At 43.2% G+C, this 19154-nt stretch overlaps 1 protein-coding gene across 1 annotated transcript in view; it reads left to right on the forward strand.

The window, feature by feature from the left end:
- The window catches only part of LOC135522885 (sodium channel protein type 4 subunit alpha-like), a 194370-nt gene that overhangs the window by 34548 nt on the left and 140668 nt on the right, over positions 1-19154 (forward strand). The window contains exons 8-11 of the mRNA XM_064949549.1: positions 13398-13539; positions 13638-13835; positions 14153-14314; positions 14644-14982. Coding sequence (XP_064805621.1) covers positions 13398-13539; positions 13638-13835; positions 14153-14314; positions 14644-14982 — 841 coding nt within the window. The remainder of the gene's footprint in view (positions 1-13397; positions 13540-13637; positions 13836-14152; positions 14315-14643; positions 14983-19154) is intronic.

Genomic DNA, 19154 nt, shown 5'->3' on the forward strand with positions numbered 1-19154 from the left:
GATGAAGGAAAAAAACTATTTAATCAATTGTATTATAAGGCTGTAACATAACAAAATGTGGGAAAAATACCCAACTGTCATACTTCAGCAAATGTAAAGATACCTTAATAAAAATGACTCAGGTAAAAGTGAAAGTCCCCCAGTAAAATTCTACTTCAGTAAAAGTCTAAATGTATTTGGTTTAATAATATACTTAACTGTCAAAATTAAAAGTATACTCCCTTACATATATTTTCTCAAGGAATGTAGTGAAGTGAAAGTAAAAGTGGTCAAAAATATAAATAATAAAGTAAAGTACAGATACCAAAAAATAAATAAAAAACTACTAAAGTAGTACTTTACACCACTGGAAAAAGTAAAGGGTCTGAATACTTTTGAGTGCACTGTATAATATATATTGTATTTTTTGTGGAGATGAACTGAAGTTGAACTGTCAAATGCCTTTTGGGAGTTTGTATTGACACAGCACCCTTTATATTAAATACATGACAGACAATGATATTTGTTTGTTTACTGGTCTGGCTGCCACTCTCTCATAGTGTAAATAAAGGTCTGAAGAAATCAATTCTACCATAGGCTAGTCCCACATTCAACTGCTCACTGGCTGTCACTCACCGGAACTTTTGGCTGTCAATCAAAATGCACATGGATCTGGGCCCATATTTATCAAACTTTTGAGAAAAAATATCATAAGAATCCTGTGAAATGCTAATTTAGGAGACTCTTGATGACAACGGCCCAGGCATACCCTAGGACTAATAGTTCAGATATTAAGAGACAAAATGCATCAGAGAGGATTATTTTCCCTTATCAAAAATCATTCTAGTTCCTGTCCCATCCAAGAAAAAGTGCAAAAACTATGTCAGAACTGTGCTATACTGGAGAGTAAATGAGAATGCGTTGTTCACTGTCTTGTTCCCTGTGTGTTACAGACAGTTACATTAGATTGGCACATGCATTTTGGCTAGTCTAACTCAGTCTAAATACAATCGACGTGGGCAGTTCTATGGAGCATTCCAAATGGGGGTGTAGGGGCCCGTGGATGGAGGGGGGATGTTTTTTCCCTCCATTTAAGTCACATTTCATCCATTTGAAGCTTTCTGGCTTCACTCTAATGGGGTTGTTAATGGCTACCCTGACTGCAAAGTGAAGATTATTGCCTCTCACTTACGATCCCCCCCCCCCAAGCTCTCTGTATGTGTCATGTTCTATAGAACCGTTGAAGTGTTCTTAACTCCTGGTATTTCTCCTACTCCAGTTCTATCCAGTTCTACTCGAATGAGTCATCAAATTGAATGTAACAGCTCGTTAATTGCATTTATATCGAGTGCATGTTGAAGGGCCTTTATTTTTCTGGTTATTTATGCTGGCTAGCTTTGCTATTAGAATTTTTGGGGGGATGGCATTATCACTGGTTTAGGCTATAGGCCTTTGTCATTAGGGGTGGCCATTCAGGGGGCTACTTCACAGAATACTTTAAGATAGGCCAAGGGTATGCTAACAACTACGCCACATTTTCCCAGTTATGATACCAGCTGAAGGACTCTAATGATCTGGTAATTCTCTTAGAACTGTAAATGTTCATAAAGACCCATCAGCAAGCTTGTATTACACTGATAATTACAGAGTGTAAATGTATTTCATTAAGGTACTTTTTTATACTAATAAACTGTAATTAGGATGTATTTTAGATGCTCGTAAGATTACATGAGTATGTCAGCCTCCTATAATTTGACCAAACGGACGGTTCTAGGTTTTGGTCAAAAGCCAGACAGGTTCACCTCAAAGTATTTGATTGGAAACAGCATAGTCATAGTTGTATTATTGTTTGTGTGTTTCTCCAGATGTTTTACTTTATAGCTTATTTACCTAAGATAAACGTTGAGTTATTATGTTATTATGGATTCTGGTTATGAGCAGACTGAATATACTTATATAAATTAAATTGGCATAAACTCATTCTATCAACTTATAAACAATATATTAATTAATTTGAAAGGAAACTAAACTATTTTGTAAATGCATGAATAACATATGAAATATCTAATAAATGCCAATTTTGTGAAAGTAAATCTTATGGCATTCTTACCTAATCAGTCAATCTATCTAATCTTCACGAGCTGCACTGGAAATAAGAAAAGTCATAAAATCAAACATAAATCATGACAAAACAATCATATTACCTGCCTCCACTGAGTTCCTCCAATCCCTGAGAGGCCGATCCACATCCTCCGGAGAGGTGTCACAAAACAATCTCTATGGGCAACAACCTCCTGGATACCGTTGCTATAGAAATGTTAAGTACTTTCATTATCATAGACCTCAGTCCTAGACCTCTCTAGTAGTAGATTGTACTGATGAGATTGTTTCTATGTGAGATGAGAGGACCTAACATTATGGGTGCCTACAGTAGCTGGACATACTGTATCTACAGTTTCATTTCCAGTGAACGTTGTAATTCTGCTAAAACACGTAATATGTAGTGACATAAATACACCCAAACTATTCATTTTCCTCTTTGACGTAACATTTTGAACATCATTATTACCCGTGTAGGAATCTTAGTTCATTTCTGTATTATTTTTCTGATTTGTTCTCTCTGTTTGTATCAGTACCTCGGGAGGAAGTGTGGTTTTGTGAGAACTGAGGCCTATTGCAGAGTTATTCATTGGGATCATGTTCATTAGATACCAAATGGAAAAAGCAGCCTGAATCAGGGAGGGATAAACTGGACTTAAGAACACTCATTTTCATTTTCCATTGCAACATTTTTTGAAGAGTTTTCCATTGGAAGCTCTAATGAAAGACTCAGCCCTGGCTATTCCCAGCCTGTGGTTGGTCAGAATCCTGGCTCATGTTCATTAGGGCACACAATGGGTGAGGGGCATTTACTGTCTTGGTAGTCCCTCTGGATATTCAGATGTTTTCCTCCATTTGGTGCCTAATGCCTAAATCTGAGCTTTGAGAACATGAGGCAGCCTCCTCCACCCACCAGTCTTTGAAGGCTTCCCCACTGGGCTTTGTTGTTTCACAGGGTGGAAGGGTTGGATCTGAAAGGGGTGACTCAACTCTCAGCCAAGCCAATGTTCCCTCCACCCCGCGACCCTAGGGAACCATCAGATGCTCTCTCACTCCCCCTGTGTGTGATGTAATGGCCCAATCTGATGAACACACACCTGTCTGCTACATGGGCCATGTGCTCTGATGTTACAATAAATCCTCCACAGCTGCATTGATACTTTTAAAAGCCTACTAGTTTGTAATGCATGTAGACCACTAATACTGTTTTGCTGCTGCTGCCAATCTGTTTGGTCTCCATCCGTGTTGTGGTCTGTATGGTTGTCAGTGGTGTACTGTGGTCAGTGGTGTACTGTGGTCAGTGGTGTACTGTGGTCAGTGGTGTACTGTGGTCAGTGGTGTACTGTGGTCAGTGGTGTACTGTGGTCAGTGGTGTACTGCTGTCAGTGGTGTACTGCTGTCAGTGGTGTACTGTACTGCTGTCAGTGGTGTACTGTACTGTTGTCAGTGGTGTCAGTGGTGTACTGTGGTCAGTGGTGTACTGTGGTCAGTGGTGTACTGTTGTCAGTGGTGTACTGTTGTCAGTGGTGTACTGCTGTCAGTGGTGTACTGTGGTCAGTGGTGTACTGCTGTCAGTGGTGTACTGCTGTCAGTGGTGTACTGTGGTCAGTGGTGTACTGTTGTCAGTGGTGTACTGTTGTCAGTGGTGTACTGTTGTCAGTGGTGTACTGTTGTCAGTGGTGTACTGTTGTCAGTGGTGTACTGTTGTCAGTGGTGGAAAAATGTCCTAATTGTTATGCTTGAGTAAAAGTAAAGATACCTTAATGAAAAATTACTCAAGTAAAAGTGAAAGTCAGCCAGTAAAATAAAACTTTAGTGAAAGCCTAAAAGTATTTGGTTTTAAATATACTTAAGCATCGTAAGTAAGTGTAGTATATATACTTCAAAAGTAAAAGTAAAAGTAGAAATCATTTCAAATTCCTTATATTAAGCAAACCAGAAAGCATATAAGCAAATAATTTACAAACAAAGCATTTGTGTTTAGTGAGTCCACCAGATCAGAGGCAGTAGGGATGACCAGGGATGTTCTCTTGATAAGTGTGTGAATTGGATGATTTTCTGTCCTGCTAAGCATTCAAAATGTAATGAGTACTTTTGGGTGTCAGGGAAAATGTCTGGAGTAAAAGGTACATCATTTTGTTTACGAATGTAGTGAAGTAAAAGTAAAAAATATAAATAGTAAAGTACAGATACGCCCAAAATTACTTAAGTAGTCTTTTAAAGTATTTTTACTGAAGTACTTTACAACACTGTGTACTGTTGTCAGTGGTGTACTGTTCCTTCCTTGACAAATAGTTTCCCTGGTATTACACTCTTCAAAAAAGAAGATGCTATCAAGAACCTAAAAGGATGCTTTGGCTATCACCATAGGAGAACCCTTTGAAGAACCTTTTTTGGTTACAGGTACAACCCTTTCCACAGAGGGTTCTACATGAAACCCAAAAAGTTCTACTTGGAACCACTGTGACGTAGAAGTCCATCACTGGCCGCGGGCAGCATTTGGTTCTTTAACGCACGCAGCATTTGGTTCTTTAACGCACACACATATTCATCACTCCTCCCTGCGCCATTATAAGATAAGTTAACAATGTGGGTCGACACACAAATTAACTTCTGTCTTGGTGCATGCATTTCACACTTGTCAATGTTCATATTTGAGAGATACAATAATTATTATACTTATCAATGTTGTGGATGAGCGCATTGTTTGTTTGTTCTGTTCCTCTCTCTCCATCTCTGTAGCTTCCGGGTATGCTGGAAAAGGACCCGAGCTAAGGGAATTGGGTTGGCTTTATAGTGCCTGTCCCAAAGGGCTCATTAATGCATATGGGTATATTGAAAGATATTGTCAGTAGTGATGTAATGTTGTAAATGTTATGTTGTGATGTTGTTTAAAACCGTGTTGCAATGTATGTCCTTTAGTATGTTTAGTTCATGGAAAATGTAGGTTTGTATTGTTAATTGATTAATTAATTAGGGTTAATTGTTCTGAGGGGAGGGGCTAGCCCTACAAAAGGAGCCTCTCCTCCAGTCTCTAGAGAGGCAGTTTGGATTGCTCTGTGGATGGGGCAGCATTGTTTTTAAGCTGTCCTATAAGGTAGACGTTGATGGCAGTACTGTTGTTTTTTTGTTCCGGAATCACTTGTAAATAAACATCTTTGCACAGAAGAACTTTTGCGGTTCCGCCATCTTTTTATTTTGATAGAGGTTAGGTTATCCAGTTTAGCCTTCTGGCCTACTCTACGTGACAACCACAAAGGGGTTCTATCTGGAACCAAAAGGGGTTCTCCTATGGGGACTACCGAAGAACCCTTTTGCAACCCTTTTTTCTAAGAGTGAGGGTCTATAGTATAGACCAGATATTCCAAAACTGGGGTACGGCATTGCGCTTACACCCAGGGGTACACGCAATGCCGTCGGGGGTATGCCAAATACTTCACATTTTCAACCAGTACATTTATATTTTCCAACTGGGCTATACATATGGGTGAGGTTTTTTTTCTCGCCTGAGTAGCCTCGTTTCACTACCAAAAATTAAATTAAACCATCTACTGTTCAGCAAAAATAAAAACACAATGTCAAATACAGGTAGCCTAGTCAAATAATGAACATCCAATCACATTCACCGTTACTCTCTCACGGGAAACCTTCACTCTTGCACAGACATTTGGAAACGAAACATGACAATTTGAAAAATAAGCCACCAGAGTCTTTTGAGTGAGAATAAAGACAACTTTCGAGTAGTAAGACATGTATAAAAGCAAGAGATACCATTAATAAGAAGGGGCTAGAAGTGTTTTATATGGTGAGCTACCGAGTGGCGAGGACAGGCAAGCCCCGTAATATTGTGAAGGACTTAATTCTTCCTGCTGCTGCGGATATGGTTGGGACAATGCTGGGGGAAAAGGCCCCAGAAAATTATACAGACAATGTCTTCATCAAACAACACTATTTTACGATGCATCAGTGACATGGCAGGAGATGTTTTTGAAACAATTACTGCTTTGCATACAAGCCAGTGAATTAAATATGTTACAGCTGGATGAGTCAACAGACCCGATGGGCCTGGCACAGCTCCTGGTATTTGAGAGAGGCATGCGTAGCCAAGTGAACATATGGGTCCAGTGAGTGGTTGGGCTGACTGGGGACACGGCGATTCAGACAGTTAGCAGGCCGATGCTAACAAGCTAACGGTTAGTAGGCCGGGGCTAAACAAGCTAGCAGTTAGCAGACTGGGTTAGCAAGCAAGCAGTTAGCAGGGGCTAGCAGTTAGCAGACTGGGTTAGCAAGCAAGCAGTTAGCAGGGGCTAGCAGTTAGCAGACTGGGGCAGGCAAGCTAGCACTTAGTAGACCGGGGCTAGCAAGTTAGCCTTGGGGGACATCGCTATGGGGGTAAGACTGTTTTTGCCTCTTCGTGCGGTGAGGTTGATAGACCAGTCATCAATAAGTAGGGTTCCAAGTAGCTCTAGGGAGCTAGCAGGTTAGCAGAATGGGCCTTTAGCGGATGTCGTGTCTGAGGGGCCTGTTGGAATCCTTGGGCAGATGATGTCGGTATTTCAGTCGTAGAGGATCGGTGGGGTTCGTGCTCCGCACCGGCAGTAGAAGAGGTCCGGATATTGAAGCCCAGGAGTGAGCCGGGAGACTTGTCTAGCATGGGCTAGCCCCGGGCTAGTTGGTGCTAGCCCAGGGACGGAAACGTTAGCCAGGAGTAGTCAACCCGGGTTGCGGTTAGCTAGCTGTGATGATCCAGATGAAAAGGTTCAGAGTTTGCGGTAGGAATTTGGGGATATGGAGAGAAAAATAGGTCCGGTATGCTTTGGTTTGAAGCACTTTGTACGAACTGGCGAGAGCTTTCCGAGCTAAAGTTTAGCTGATGACCGCTCACAGTGGTTAGCTGATTGATAGCTGGTAGCTAGTTAGTTAGCTAGCTTTGGTATTCTAGTTCAGATGAAAATAGAAATACTTTAGGGAAAAAACCAGATCCACACCACATTGGGTGAGGCGTGTTGCAGGAGAGTATTTTGAAGTTGAGGTTTAGGATAAATATTAAAAAGAACGTGAAGAAAAGGTTATATACACATGGGACGAGACAAAGACTTCTAACTGCTACTCCATCTTGGATACACCTCTTGGATACACCTTATGCAGGTACTTTCCTGAAACAACTGGATTCGTTATCCTTTTCATGCCCTGCCTCCAGTTCACTTACCGATATCTGATCAAGAAAGCCTCATCGAAATTGCAACAAGCAGTTCTGTGAAAATTTTACTTAATCAGAAGCCACTGCCAAATTTCTGGAAATGGCTGCAGTCAAAGTTTCTTGCCCTTGGCAATTCACGCTGTTAAGACACTAATGCCCTTTGTAACCACGTACCTATGTGAGAGTGGATTCTTGGCCCTCGCTGGCATGAAAACGAAATACAGGCACAGACTGCGTATGGAAAATGATTTAAGACTGAGACTCTCCCCAATACAACCCAACATTGCAGAGTTATGTGCATCCTTTCAAGCACACCTTTCTCATTAACCTGTGGTGAGTTATTCACAATTTTCAATGAACAAATAAGGTTTTATAAACATGATGGCTAAATAAAGAGCAAAATTATTGATTATTATTATGTTATTATTTGTGCCCTGATCCTATAAGAGCTCAAATAAAAGTCCAAGTTGATTTGTCATGTGCGCTAAATACAACAGGCAGTACAGGAAGGGAATGAGCACGCACCCCTGAGGGACTCCAGTGTTGAGGATCAGCGTGGCAGATGTGTTGCTCCTTACCCTCACCACCTGGGGCAGCCGTCAGGAAGTCCAGGATCCAGTTGCAGAGGGAGGTGATAAGTCCCAGGATCCTTAGCTTAGTGATGAGCTTTGAGGGTACTATGGTGTGGAATGCTGAGCTGTAGTCAATGAATGTCATTCTCACATAAGTGTTCCTTTTGTCCAGGTGGGAAAGGGCAGTGTGGAGTGCAATAGAGATTACATAATCCGTGGATCTTTTTGGGCGGTATGTAAATTGGAGTGGGTCTAGGGTTTCTGGGATAATGGTGTTGATGTGAGCCATTACCAACCTTTCAAAGAACTTCATGGCTACAGTGTCTGTAGTAATTTAGGCAGGTTGCCTTTGTGTTCTTGGGCACAGGGGCTATGGTGGTCTGCTTGAAACATGTTGGGATTACAGATTCAATCAGGGACATGTTGAAAATGTCAGTGAAGACACCTGCCAGTTGGTCAGCACATGCCCGGAGCACACGTCCTGGCAATACGTCTGGCCCTGCAGCCTTGTGTATGTTGACCTGTTTAAAGGTCTTACTCACGTCGGCTACGGAGAGCGTGATCACACAGTCGTCCGGAACAGCTGATGCTCCCATGCATGCCTCAGTGTTGCTTGCCTCGAAGCGAGCATAGAAGTGATTTAGCTCGTCTGGTAGGCTCGTGTCACTGGGCGTCTTGTACAAAATGAGTTTCAAATAATGCGAAAAAACACATCATAGCACAATTGGTTGGGCGCCTATAAAACTGCTGCCATTTCTTCCGGTGCCATTTTGACAGAGCATCTTTGTCACTCCCCACGAGCTGGGTTCTGCCAAAAACTCACACTCATTCTTATGTTTAAGATATAGTGTGTGTGTGTGGCAGGCATACAATGATGGCAAAAAACACTGGCCTCTGGTGCTAGAGGGGCTGGAGGTTGAATGTCTGAAGGTGTACGGGACTATGAAAAGTTTAGGAACCACTGGCATATACTATATATAGTGTACATTACTGCTCCCTTTTCAACAGCGTATTGTGATGAACCGTTAGGTAGTTACTATCTTCCCTGGGATATAGTCAACCCCCCCCCCCCCCCGATCCTCCTAACGGGACAGTGGCCAGGGCTCACTGCTGGTGCCCAAAATACCCCATGTCAGAATGCCCAGTTCCCTGGCCAGAGATAGGATAGCAGCCAATCACACCCCCAGCTGCCAGAGTGCTGAGAGACTCCTCCCTGCTCAGTGACTCCTCCCTGCTCAGTGTCTCCTCCCTGCTGAGCGACTCCTCCCTGCTCAGTATCTCCTCCCTGCTGAGTGACTCCTCCCTGCTCAGTGACTCCTCCCTGCCCAGTGACTCCTCCCTGCCCAGTGACTCCTCCCTGCTCAGTGACTCCCCCCTGCCCAGTGACTCCTCCTTGCTCAGTGACTCCTCCCTGCTGAGTGACTGCTCCCTGCTCAGTGACTCCTCCCTGCCCAGTGACTCCTCCCTGCTCAGTGACTCCTCCCTATCTCTTGCTGACAAGAACACAACACGTTACACATAACAACAGGTTGCTGAGAGACTCCTCCCTGCTCAGTGTCTCCTCCCTGCTCAGTGACTCCTCCCTGCTCAGTGACTCCTCCCTGCTCAGGGTCTCCTCCCTGCTCAGTGACTCCTCCCTGCTCAGTGACTTCTCCCTGATGAGTGACTCCTCCCTTCTGAGTGACCCCTCCCTGCTCATTGACTTCATCCCTGCTCAGTGACTCCTCCCTGCTCAGTGACTCCTCCCTGCTGAGTGACTTCACCCTGCTCAGTGACTCCTCCCTGCTCAGTGACTCCTCCCTGCTGAGTGACCCCTCCCTGCTCAGTGACTCCTCCCTATCTCTCGCTAACAAGAACACAACACGTTACACATAACAACAAGAACGGCGGGCAGGGTTTTGATTGCAGGGTAGGACCTGTATCCTATAAAAGTGATCTGATTCTGTAGCTGTTGCATGTTTGTTGCTCATCAACTGCCAAGTTTGTAGTGACACTTTCTGTGCCGTCAAATTAGAGATGAAGGGTGAAAACATTTATTTAACCAAACCGTGGTCCTTTTAATTACAGTGTGAGGCATTGTTATGTTTGAAAATGTTTTTCCTGTTCCTCTTCATGTTGTAGTCCAGCATTTCTGGCTCAAATTAGATCCATTGTATTGATGCCTCTGGGTGCCCCACTGTTAGAGATCGCAAACACAGGTGACATTATAATCTGGGTCTCAGATTGACAGATCTGGGATCAGATCTGGGACAGGAACCATCACAAAATGACAGAGTTCAGAACGTTTAGAACGTTCCATCTACATCGATGCGTGGCATTATCAATGGCAGGGAGGAGTATATTCACCCCTGTAAATATAGCACGAGTGCTCATCTTCCTCGGTGTAATCCCTGCCACTCTTTCCTGGTTTTCCTGAAAGGCCATAATGATTTATGCCACTAGAAAATAACAAAACATTGTTCAGCTCGCGTGTTTTCGTGGCTAACTATGGACTTGTGTACATACAGCCATGATAACAATTACAGAAAACACGAAAAGGGTGTACTTACATGTAGATTCTGAAATTGAAAAAGTAGTAAATACATCTTAAAAAACGATGATAGATTAAATTCTGTTTTATCTCCACTTCAGACGTGTTTATGTCGAGCCACTGTATGGGAATTGTGTTGGGATATGTGTGTGTGTGTGTGTTTGTGTGTGTGTGTGATATGAGGCAAAGGCCAGGCAGAGCAGGGTTTAGGGCCTCCCATTAAGGGCGTCCCAGAGGCTGAAGTGGGACCTGTCCATTAACACGTCCTCAGAGACACAAAGACGTGTCTGGTGGGTGATAGAGCCCATTGCCCCACACCCTCACACTCTCCCTCCACATGCCACAGCCGCGGCCAAAGCCGCTGAGAGATGGATGTTGCCTGCAGGGTTTGGGTTAATTCCATAAATTCAATTCTAATTCAATTCTCTCTCCCTGTAAATTCCATTTAATTCAATTCAAATTCCAGGTCAGTATTTGAATTCTGAGATGGTTCAATTTCTCTCAATTCTAGTGTTAGGCCCAATTATAATAATTAAATTCCCGATTCAATATTAACCCCAACACGTCCACAAATTAAAATTCCCTCATGCTTTGAGGCTGATCATATAACTGTTCAGAAAGCCTAGCTATACTGGAATTGTAGATGTACAAGTATAAATTATTTAAAACATCCTGAAGTACATTTTTTATACTACAGTATGTGAATTAAGTCCAACTGGCAAATGTAAAATATTTAATCCCAATATAATTAAAAGATTCCAAAGATTTTGTTTTTACAAATCGAATTCAATTCCAATTCCATAACTTGAACTGTTGAAATTGAAATTGAATTCAACATAAATTCTCCACTTCATGAGTGAACTCAAGAATTGAATTAGAATTTCAAATTAAATTGAAATCAATCCTATCCCTGGTTGACACGTGTTGCCTGGTAGGCTTTTCAGGGTTGGGTGAAGGGCTGAGGTGGTGTGAGGGGACGAGTGACTGGCGTGATGGCAGGTTGGTGGCGCCGCGTCCTTTCAACTCCCCCGCCTCACTCTTCAAGACACCCACCCATTTCACATGCCCCCCTAGCTCCTCTAGCCACTCGAGCATGGTCCGTGTCTCAGAGGAAGCCGGGTGTCGGAGTCACTCACCTTTCTGTCATGGGGGTTCGGGGGGGTGGGGGGCATATCTAACGTGGGGTGGCATGCAGTGGCATTGCTCTGGGCTGACATCACCCTCTTAGGCCCGATAAGTGTTGTCTACGCGAGGGTTTAGTCATGGAAAAGCATCTAAACCTGTCCCATTATGTCATCTACATATTTTGAACAACAATCCCATACTACTCCGATAAGCTGATGTACTATATGTGTGAAATTTCCCCTTGCTGAATTAATATTATCTGTAATAAGTGACTGCTATGACCTGTATGGGACCTTGTCGCTTGGATAAAGCCTGTGGACACAGTTATTTATCTTAATGGCTCCCCTTCTCTAAGATAACAGGCATAGGATGAGCTCACTGTGCGGCAATGACAAGCCAATGAATGCGCATGAACTGTACACACTGAAAGCCTGTCGCATGCTTCCCAGTTGAAACAGTTTGCGTATATGTTACGCAGAAATGTTGTTTTGAAAAGTTTTTGATTGTTTTGGTGTTCGGTAGGTTTTTATGATGGCGTTTAGTTGAGTTTTTTTTTTTACCTGAGAAATACTACACCAAACATCTTAGTTAAATCTAAAATTGAGAGAATAAAACATTCTCGGCATAAATGTCAGAATTTATTACAGATTTATCTTAGAGTATTCAGACTATTTTGAGGAAGCGTATACTGGCTATGGTGTCTCAAAAGGGACAAACAGTCAAATTACTTTTTCCCCACAGATTTTTCAAGCCAAGGTCTTTTAAGGGAGTATTTATACTTGCATTTATTATGGATCCCCATTAGATGTTGCCAAGGCAGCAACTACTCTTCATGGGGTCCAACAACATTAAAGCAGTTCAGGCAGTTGACATTACAGTACATTTCACAACAGATTTCACAACACATTAAGTGCAAAGCACAGGCCACCTAGCCTAGTTCTGCTAGGAGCAAACCGAACCCTCGTATGGGGTCACCTTAAAGAGGCAGCATATTGGTACGAGATCCAATCTTTTTCTACATTTCTTTTAGTATGTGTTTTTTTTTTAGGATCTTAGGCCCCATCCAGAAACCCTAGCTCCTAACCCCTAAGCACAGGTAGATTTGAAAGAATAATCTAGGTATGAGCATTATGGTTCCATCTTCATAGGCTAAGTGGAATTTTTTGCCATATTGCCTATATCCAATTTCTTCAGCTTTACACAAGTGCCTAGGTGTTAAGGAGCTAGGTGTTGTTTCTGGACGAGAGCCTTACGGCGTTATCTTGATGTTTTGTCTCTGGACGAGAGCCTTGCGGCATTATCTTGATCTTTTGTTTCTGGACGAGAGCCTTACGGCGTTATCTTGATGTTTTGTCTCTGGACGAGAGCCTTACGGCGTTATCTCAATGTTTTGTCTCTGGACGAGAGCCTTACGGCGTTATCTTGATGTTTTGTCTCTGGACGAGAGCCTTATGGCATTATCTCAATGTTTTGTTTCTGGACGAGAGCCTTGCGGCGTTATCTTGATCTTTTGTTTCTGGACGAGAGCCTTACGGCGTTATCTTGATGTTTTGTCTCTGGACGAGAGCCTTACGGCGTTATCTTGATGTTTTGTCTCTGGACGAGAGCCTTGCGGCGTTATCTTGATCTTTTGTTTCTGGACGAGAGCCTTACGGCGTTATCTTGATGTTTTGTCTCTGGAAGAGAGCCTTATGGCATTATCTCAATGTTTTGTTTCTGGACGAGAGCCTTACGGCGTTATCTTGATGTTTTGTTTCTGGACGAGAGCCTTATGGCGTTATCTTGATGTTTTGTTTCTGGACGAGAGCCTTACGGCGTTATCTTGATGTTTTGTTTCTGGACGAGAGCCTTACGGCGTTATTTTGATGTTTTGTTTCTGTTTTCTCCCCAGGCATTGCCCAGATGGGTTTGAATGTAGGAAGGCAGGAAGGAACCCTAACTATGGTTACACCAGCTTTGACAGCTTTGGTTGGGCGTTTCTCTCCCTCTTCCGGCTGATGACACAAGATTACTGGGAGAACCTCTATCACCAGGTCAGTAAGGACACCTGGAAATGGTCAGCTTTATTTCAAACGATATCCTAATTCAGGTCATAGTCTGAAAGATCATGTGTCCCTCCATCCCTCCTCAGACTCTGCGGTCAGCAGGAAAGACCTACATGGTGTTCTTCGTGGTGGTCATCTTCCTGGGGTCATTCTACCTGGTTAACCTGATCCTGGCTGTGGTGGCTATGGCCTACGAGGAACAGAACCAGGCCACTATCCAGGAGGCCTGGCAGAAAGAAAGGGAGTTCCAGCTGGCCATGGAGTGCCTCAAGAAGGAAGCGCAGGTAAGACAGAGTTTCATGTCGTCATTTTATGGCTAATGCTTTGTAAACTTGGACTGTAGACATACAATTGCAGATTTCTTTAAATTGGTTATCAGGTACTGGTATGGGACTTCTCTTAATTTGGAATGAGACAATATCCTGAAAAAAGGACTATCTATAGCTGTTGGCCCGAGGATTCTGTTCAACAGGCTAACATAGCCTTGATAGACCTAAAAGACTCAGGTTCGAAACCCAGTCAGTCATACATGGAAATGTTTTTCATAGCAAATCTAGGTAAAAATAAATGAACTGACGCTTTGCCTTCCAACGCTACTCAGAAAGCTCAAGACACAGATTCATTGATTTTCCTGGACCTGTCCCCTGGCCTGACTCTGCCTGACAACAAGGAGTTGCAGAGCAGGAGGAGAAGTCTAGAGGGGCTGGTGGAGGAGACGGAGAACGAGGGAGACGTGGAGAAGGGAGACGTGAAAACATTAAAGGTGGATACAGTGGATGGGGGCAGGGTAAATATCATAATTATGTATTCGTAATGGATTGTTATTTAATCATGATGTTTCATCATGGATTAAACATTATGGATAAATACAAACATGCTGAATCTGAAGTAGAATTTCAGGTTTTGTAGAGAAGTATGTATTTTGGTATATAGATCTTTCACCTTTCTGAATCTATAGTGATTAAAGGCAATCCTAATTTGTGAAAGAATGATCTGATTTCCAGTGTTTGAGTCAAGTATCTTACTCTTTTCTAACAGAAGACGTCCCTACCATGTAGCCCACTCAAAACTATTTTTCCACTCCCCCACCAGCCGACACACCCCCTCCTCATCCGCACCATCTCCACGCGCACTAGACGAGGAAGCAACGTCAGTATATTTAACTTCAATCGCCGGAACAAAGACTCAGAGGGTGACTTTGCCGACGATGAGCTCAGTGTCCATGGGGACAATGAGGGGACACACAGTCGTGCTGGGTCCCTGGTGGTCCCATGGAGCACCAGACGCAGGCCCAGTACCTACAGCACGGGCAGCCGGGGTTCCCAGGTCTTCCTCAACATCAATGGGAAGCTGTTTGTGGCCATGGACCAGAACGGGGTCACCCCGCAGGGCCTCCCAGCATGCACCATTGAGAGGGTCAAGGAGGAGAGTGTGAGTACTGAGTTTGATGTTTCAAGTTTTAATGTCACGTGTGAAATGCCTTTCTTACAAGCTCCAAACCCAACAATGCAGTATTCAATATCAATGTAGCATTAAAAATAACACAAGGTAGAACAAACACACGCAAGGAATACAAGAAAAAGAGAAAAAAAAGAGCACGAGAAAGTAAGAAGCTATATACAGGGTCAGCTCCAATATTACCATAAGTACAATGTGCAGGGATACTGGAGTGATAGAGGTAGATATGTATAGGGATAAGGTGACTAGGCACCAGGATATACACTGATTGTACAAAACATTATGAACACCTTCCCAATATTAAGTTGCACCCCCTTTTGCCCTCAGAACAGCCTCAATTCGTCAGAGCATAGACTCTACAAGGTGGCGAAAGTGTTCCACAGGGATGCTGGCCCATGTTGACTTCAGTGCTTCCCACAGTTGTGTCAAGTTCCCTGGATGTCCTTTGGGTGGTAGACCGTTCTTGAAACACACGGGAAACTGTTGAGCATGAAAAACCCAGCAGCGTTGAAGTTCTTGACACACGCGCCTGGCAGCTACTAGCATAACCCGTTCAAAGGCACTTAAAAGTGTTGTCTTGCCAATTCACCCTCTGAATAGCACACATATACAATCCATGTATCAATTGTCTCAAGGCTTAAAAATAATTATTTAACCTGTCTCCTCCCCTTAATCAACACTGATTTAAGTGAATTTAACAAGTGCCATCAATAAGGGAACATAACTTTCTCCTGGATTCACCTGGTCCGTCTATGTCATGGAAAGAGCATGTTTTGTACACTCAGTGTATGATAAACAGATTAGCAGCAGTGTAAATTATGATTGTATGTGAGTGTGTGTGCATGTGTAGAGTCAGTATACATATGTGTTTATGTTACAGTATATGTGTGTTGGAGTGTCAGTGTGTGTGTGAGTGTGTAGAGTCCTTAGAGTGTGCATAGAAACAGTGCAAACATACATGTATCACTAGCCACTTTAACTATGCCACTTTGTTTACATACTCATCTCATATGTATATACTATACTCGATATCATCTACTGTATCTTGCCTATGCTGCTCTGCACCATCACTCATTCATATCTTTATGTACATATTCTTTATCCCCTTACACTGTGTATAAGAAATTAGTTTTGGAATTGTTAGTTAGATTACTTGTTGGTTATTACTGCATTGTCGGAACTGGAAGCACAAGCATTTCGCTACACTCGCATTAACATCTGCTAACCATGTGTATGTGACAAATAAAATTTGATTTGATTTGAACATACAAATTAAATCCAAGGGTCAACTCAGATAGTCTGTGTAGCCATTCTGTTAGCTATTTAGTAGTCTTATGGCTTCAGGATAGAATCTGTTCAGGAGCCTTTTGGTGGCAGACGATGCATGAATACCGCTTACCATGCGGAAGCAGTGAGAACAGTCTATGGCTTGGGTGGCTGGAGTCTTTAATGATTTTCCGGGCCTTCCTTTCAGACCGCCTGATATAGAGGTCCTGGATGGCACGGAGTTCGGCCCCATTGATATATTGGGCTGTCCGCATCACCGTCTGGTATGGCTGCTGCCATACCAAGCAGTGATGCAGCCAGTCAAGATGCTATCAATGGTGCAGTTGTACAAACTTGAGGATTTGATGCCAAACCTTTCCAACTTCCTGAGGGGAAGAGGCTCTGTTGCTCCTTCTTCATGACTGTGCGCGTTGACCATTTTAGTCCTTAGAGATTTGGACACCGAGGAATTTGAAGCTCTTGACCTGCTCCACTGCAGCCCTGTCAATGTGCAACCGTCCGGACCTGCGGCCTTGCGAGTGTTGACCTGATTAAAGACCTTACACACAATGGCCCCAGAGAGCGAGATCACCCAGTCCTCTAGGTTAGGGGGGACCTCACGCACAGTGTTGTTATTGTCGAAGTGTGCATAAAATGCATTGAGTTCATCTGGAAAATAAGCATCGTTGGGCAGATCACGGCTGGATCTTCCTTTGTAATCCGTCCCGCTACGACCTGCACAGAGTCATCAAACGAGCAAAAGGACAATATAGGAATAAGGTGGAATCATATTACACAGTTTCCGATGCCCACCGCGTGGCAGGGCTTTGACTAGGCCATTCAAAGACCTTTAAATGTTTCCCCTTAAACCACTCGAGTGTTGCTTTAGCAGTATGCTTAGGGTCATTGTCCTGCTGGAAGGTGAACCTCTTTCCCAGTCTTAAATCTCTGGAAGACTGAAACAGGTGACCCTCAAGGATGTCTCTGTATTTAGCAGCATCCATAATTTCTTCAATTCTGACCAGTTTCACAGTCCCTGTCGATGAAAAACATCCCACAGCATGATGCTGCAACCACCATGCTTCACTGTGGAGATGGTATTCTCAGGGAGACGTTTTGGGTTTGCGCCAGACATAGTGTTTTCCTTGATGGCCAAAAAGCTCATTTTTTGTTTCATCTGATCAGAGTACCTTCTTCCATATGTTTGGGGAATCTCCCAAATGCCTTTTGGTGAACACCAAACGTGTTTGCTTATTTTTTTCTTTAAGCAATGCCTTTTTTTTCTAGCCACTCTTCCATAAAGCCCAGCTCCTTGGAGTGTACGGCTTAAAGTGGTGCTATAGACAGATATTCCAATCTCCGCTGTGGAGCTTTGCATCTCCTTCCGGGTTATCTTTGGCTTCTTTGTTGCCTCTCTGATTTATGCCCTCCTTGCCTGGTCCGTGAGTTTTGTTGGGCGGCCTTCTCTTGGCAGGTTTGTTGTGGTGCCATATTCTTTCCATTTTTTAATAATGAATTTAATGGTGCTCCGTGGGATGTTCAAAGTTTTGGATATTTTTTTTATAACCCAACAATGATCTGTACTTCTCCACAACTTTGTCCCTGACCTGTTTGGAGAGCTCCTTGGTCTTCATGGTGCCGCTTGCTTGATGGTGCCTCTTGTTTAGTGGTGTTGCAGACTCTGTGGCCTTTAAGAACAGGTATATATATATATACTGAGATCATGTGACACTTAAATAAAGTCCACCTGTGTGCAATCTAACTTATTATGTGACTTCTGAAGGTAATTGGTTGCACCAGATCTTATTTAGGGGCTTCATAGCAAAGGGGGTGAATACATATGCACGCACCACTTTTCAGTTTTTTATTTTTTAGAATTTTTTGAAACAAGTCATTATTTTAATTTCACTTCACCAATTTGGACTATTTTGTGTATGTCCATGACATGAAATCCAAATAAAATCCATTTAAATTACAGGTTGTAATGCAACAAAATAGGAAAAACGCCAAGGGGGATGAATACTTTTGTAAGCCACTGTACATTGGCCAATAGATTGTCGGGAAGAGGTGGCTGGTTTTCCCTTCACCTTCATCTCGCCAGGACTCAACCTCTCCTGCCTCTGTAATGCTGACGCTCCTCTTGCATACCCTGAAAATTGGGTCGGAATTATAAGAAAGAGCCCAGCGCAGATAAGTCAAAGTTGCAGCAGGAATTGGGGAAGTAACTGCCAATCTGATGTTCAAAGTTATTGTCGGTTATAAAAAATGATAGCAGACATTTCATGAAAATAAAGTAAAGATAAACATGAAAAGAATCACAACATAGCAAAGTACATGCAGAGCTCTCAATACGGCGACTATCCAGCAGGGCGTCATGTTCTGAGTGGAGTTACTGAGTTGCTTCGTGTGTCTGTGTGTGTTGTTGTGTATCTGCGTGCATCATGGGAATTCACCCTGTGGATAACTGGATAACTATTATATACGCCTGTATCAAAGGAATGGCCAGGCTCGTATCCTGCAGAGTAGACTCAGGGCTTAGTAGCCTCTGGCTGTCTGGAGTCATTGGCCAAGACCTCTGTGACACTGGTACAGCTAACAGCTCCCTCTTCCCCACTGGGCTCCTCAACATTAACACAACACACGGTTTGATTTGCTGTTTCAATACAGATGATTCACACTACCCCGCGGAGGTGTTAGCAACTGTGTAGGAACGGAAGAGGAAAGAGCCTTAATGCAATTGCATTTTCTCTAATACTCAATGAATCACTTTCCATGCTGTCGCTGCCTTGTGTTTGTGTGTGTGTGTCTGTGTGGCTGTTTGTGTGTGAGTGTCTGTGTGTGTTTGTGTTGACAGGGTTTATTGTAGAGTGAAACAGAGC

Source organism: Oncorhynchus masou, chromosome 30, assembly GCF_036934945.1.
Source record: "Oncorhynchus masou masou isolate Uvic2021 chromosome 30, UVic_Omas_1.1, whole genome shotgun sequence".
Taxonomy (NCBI): domain Eukaryota; kingdom Metazoa; phylum Chordata; class Actinopteri; order Salmoniformes; family Salmonidae; genus Oncorhynchus; species Oncorhynchus masou.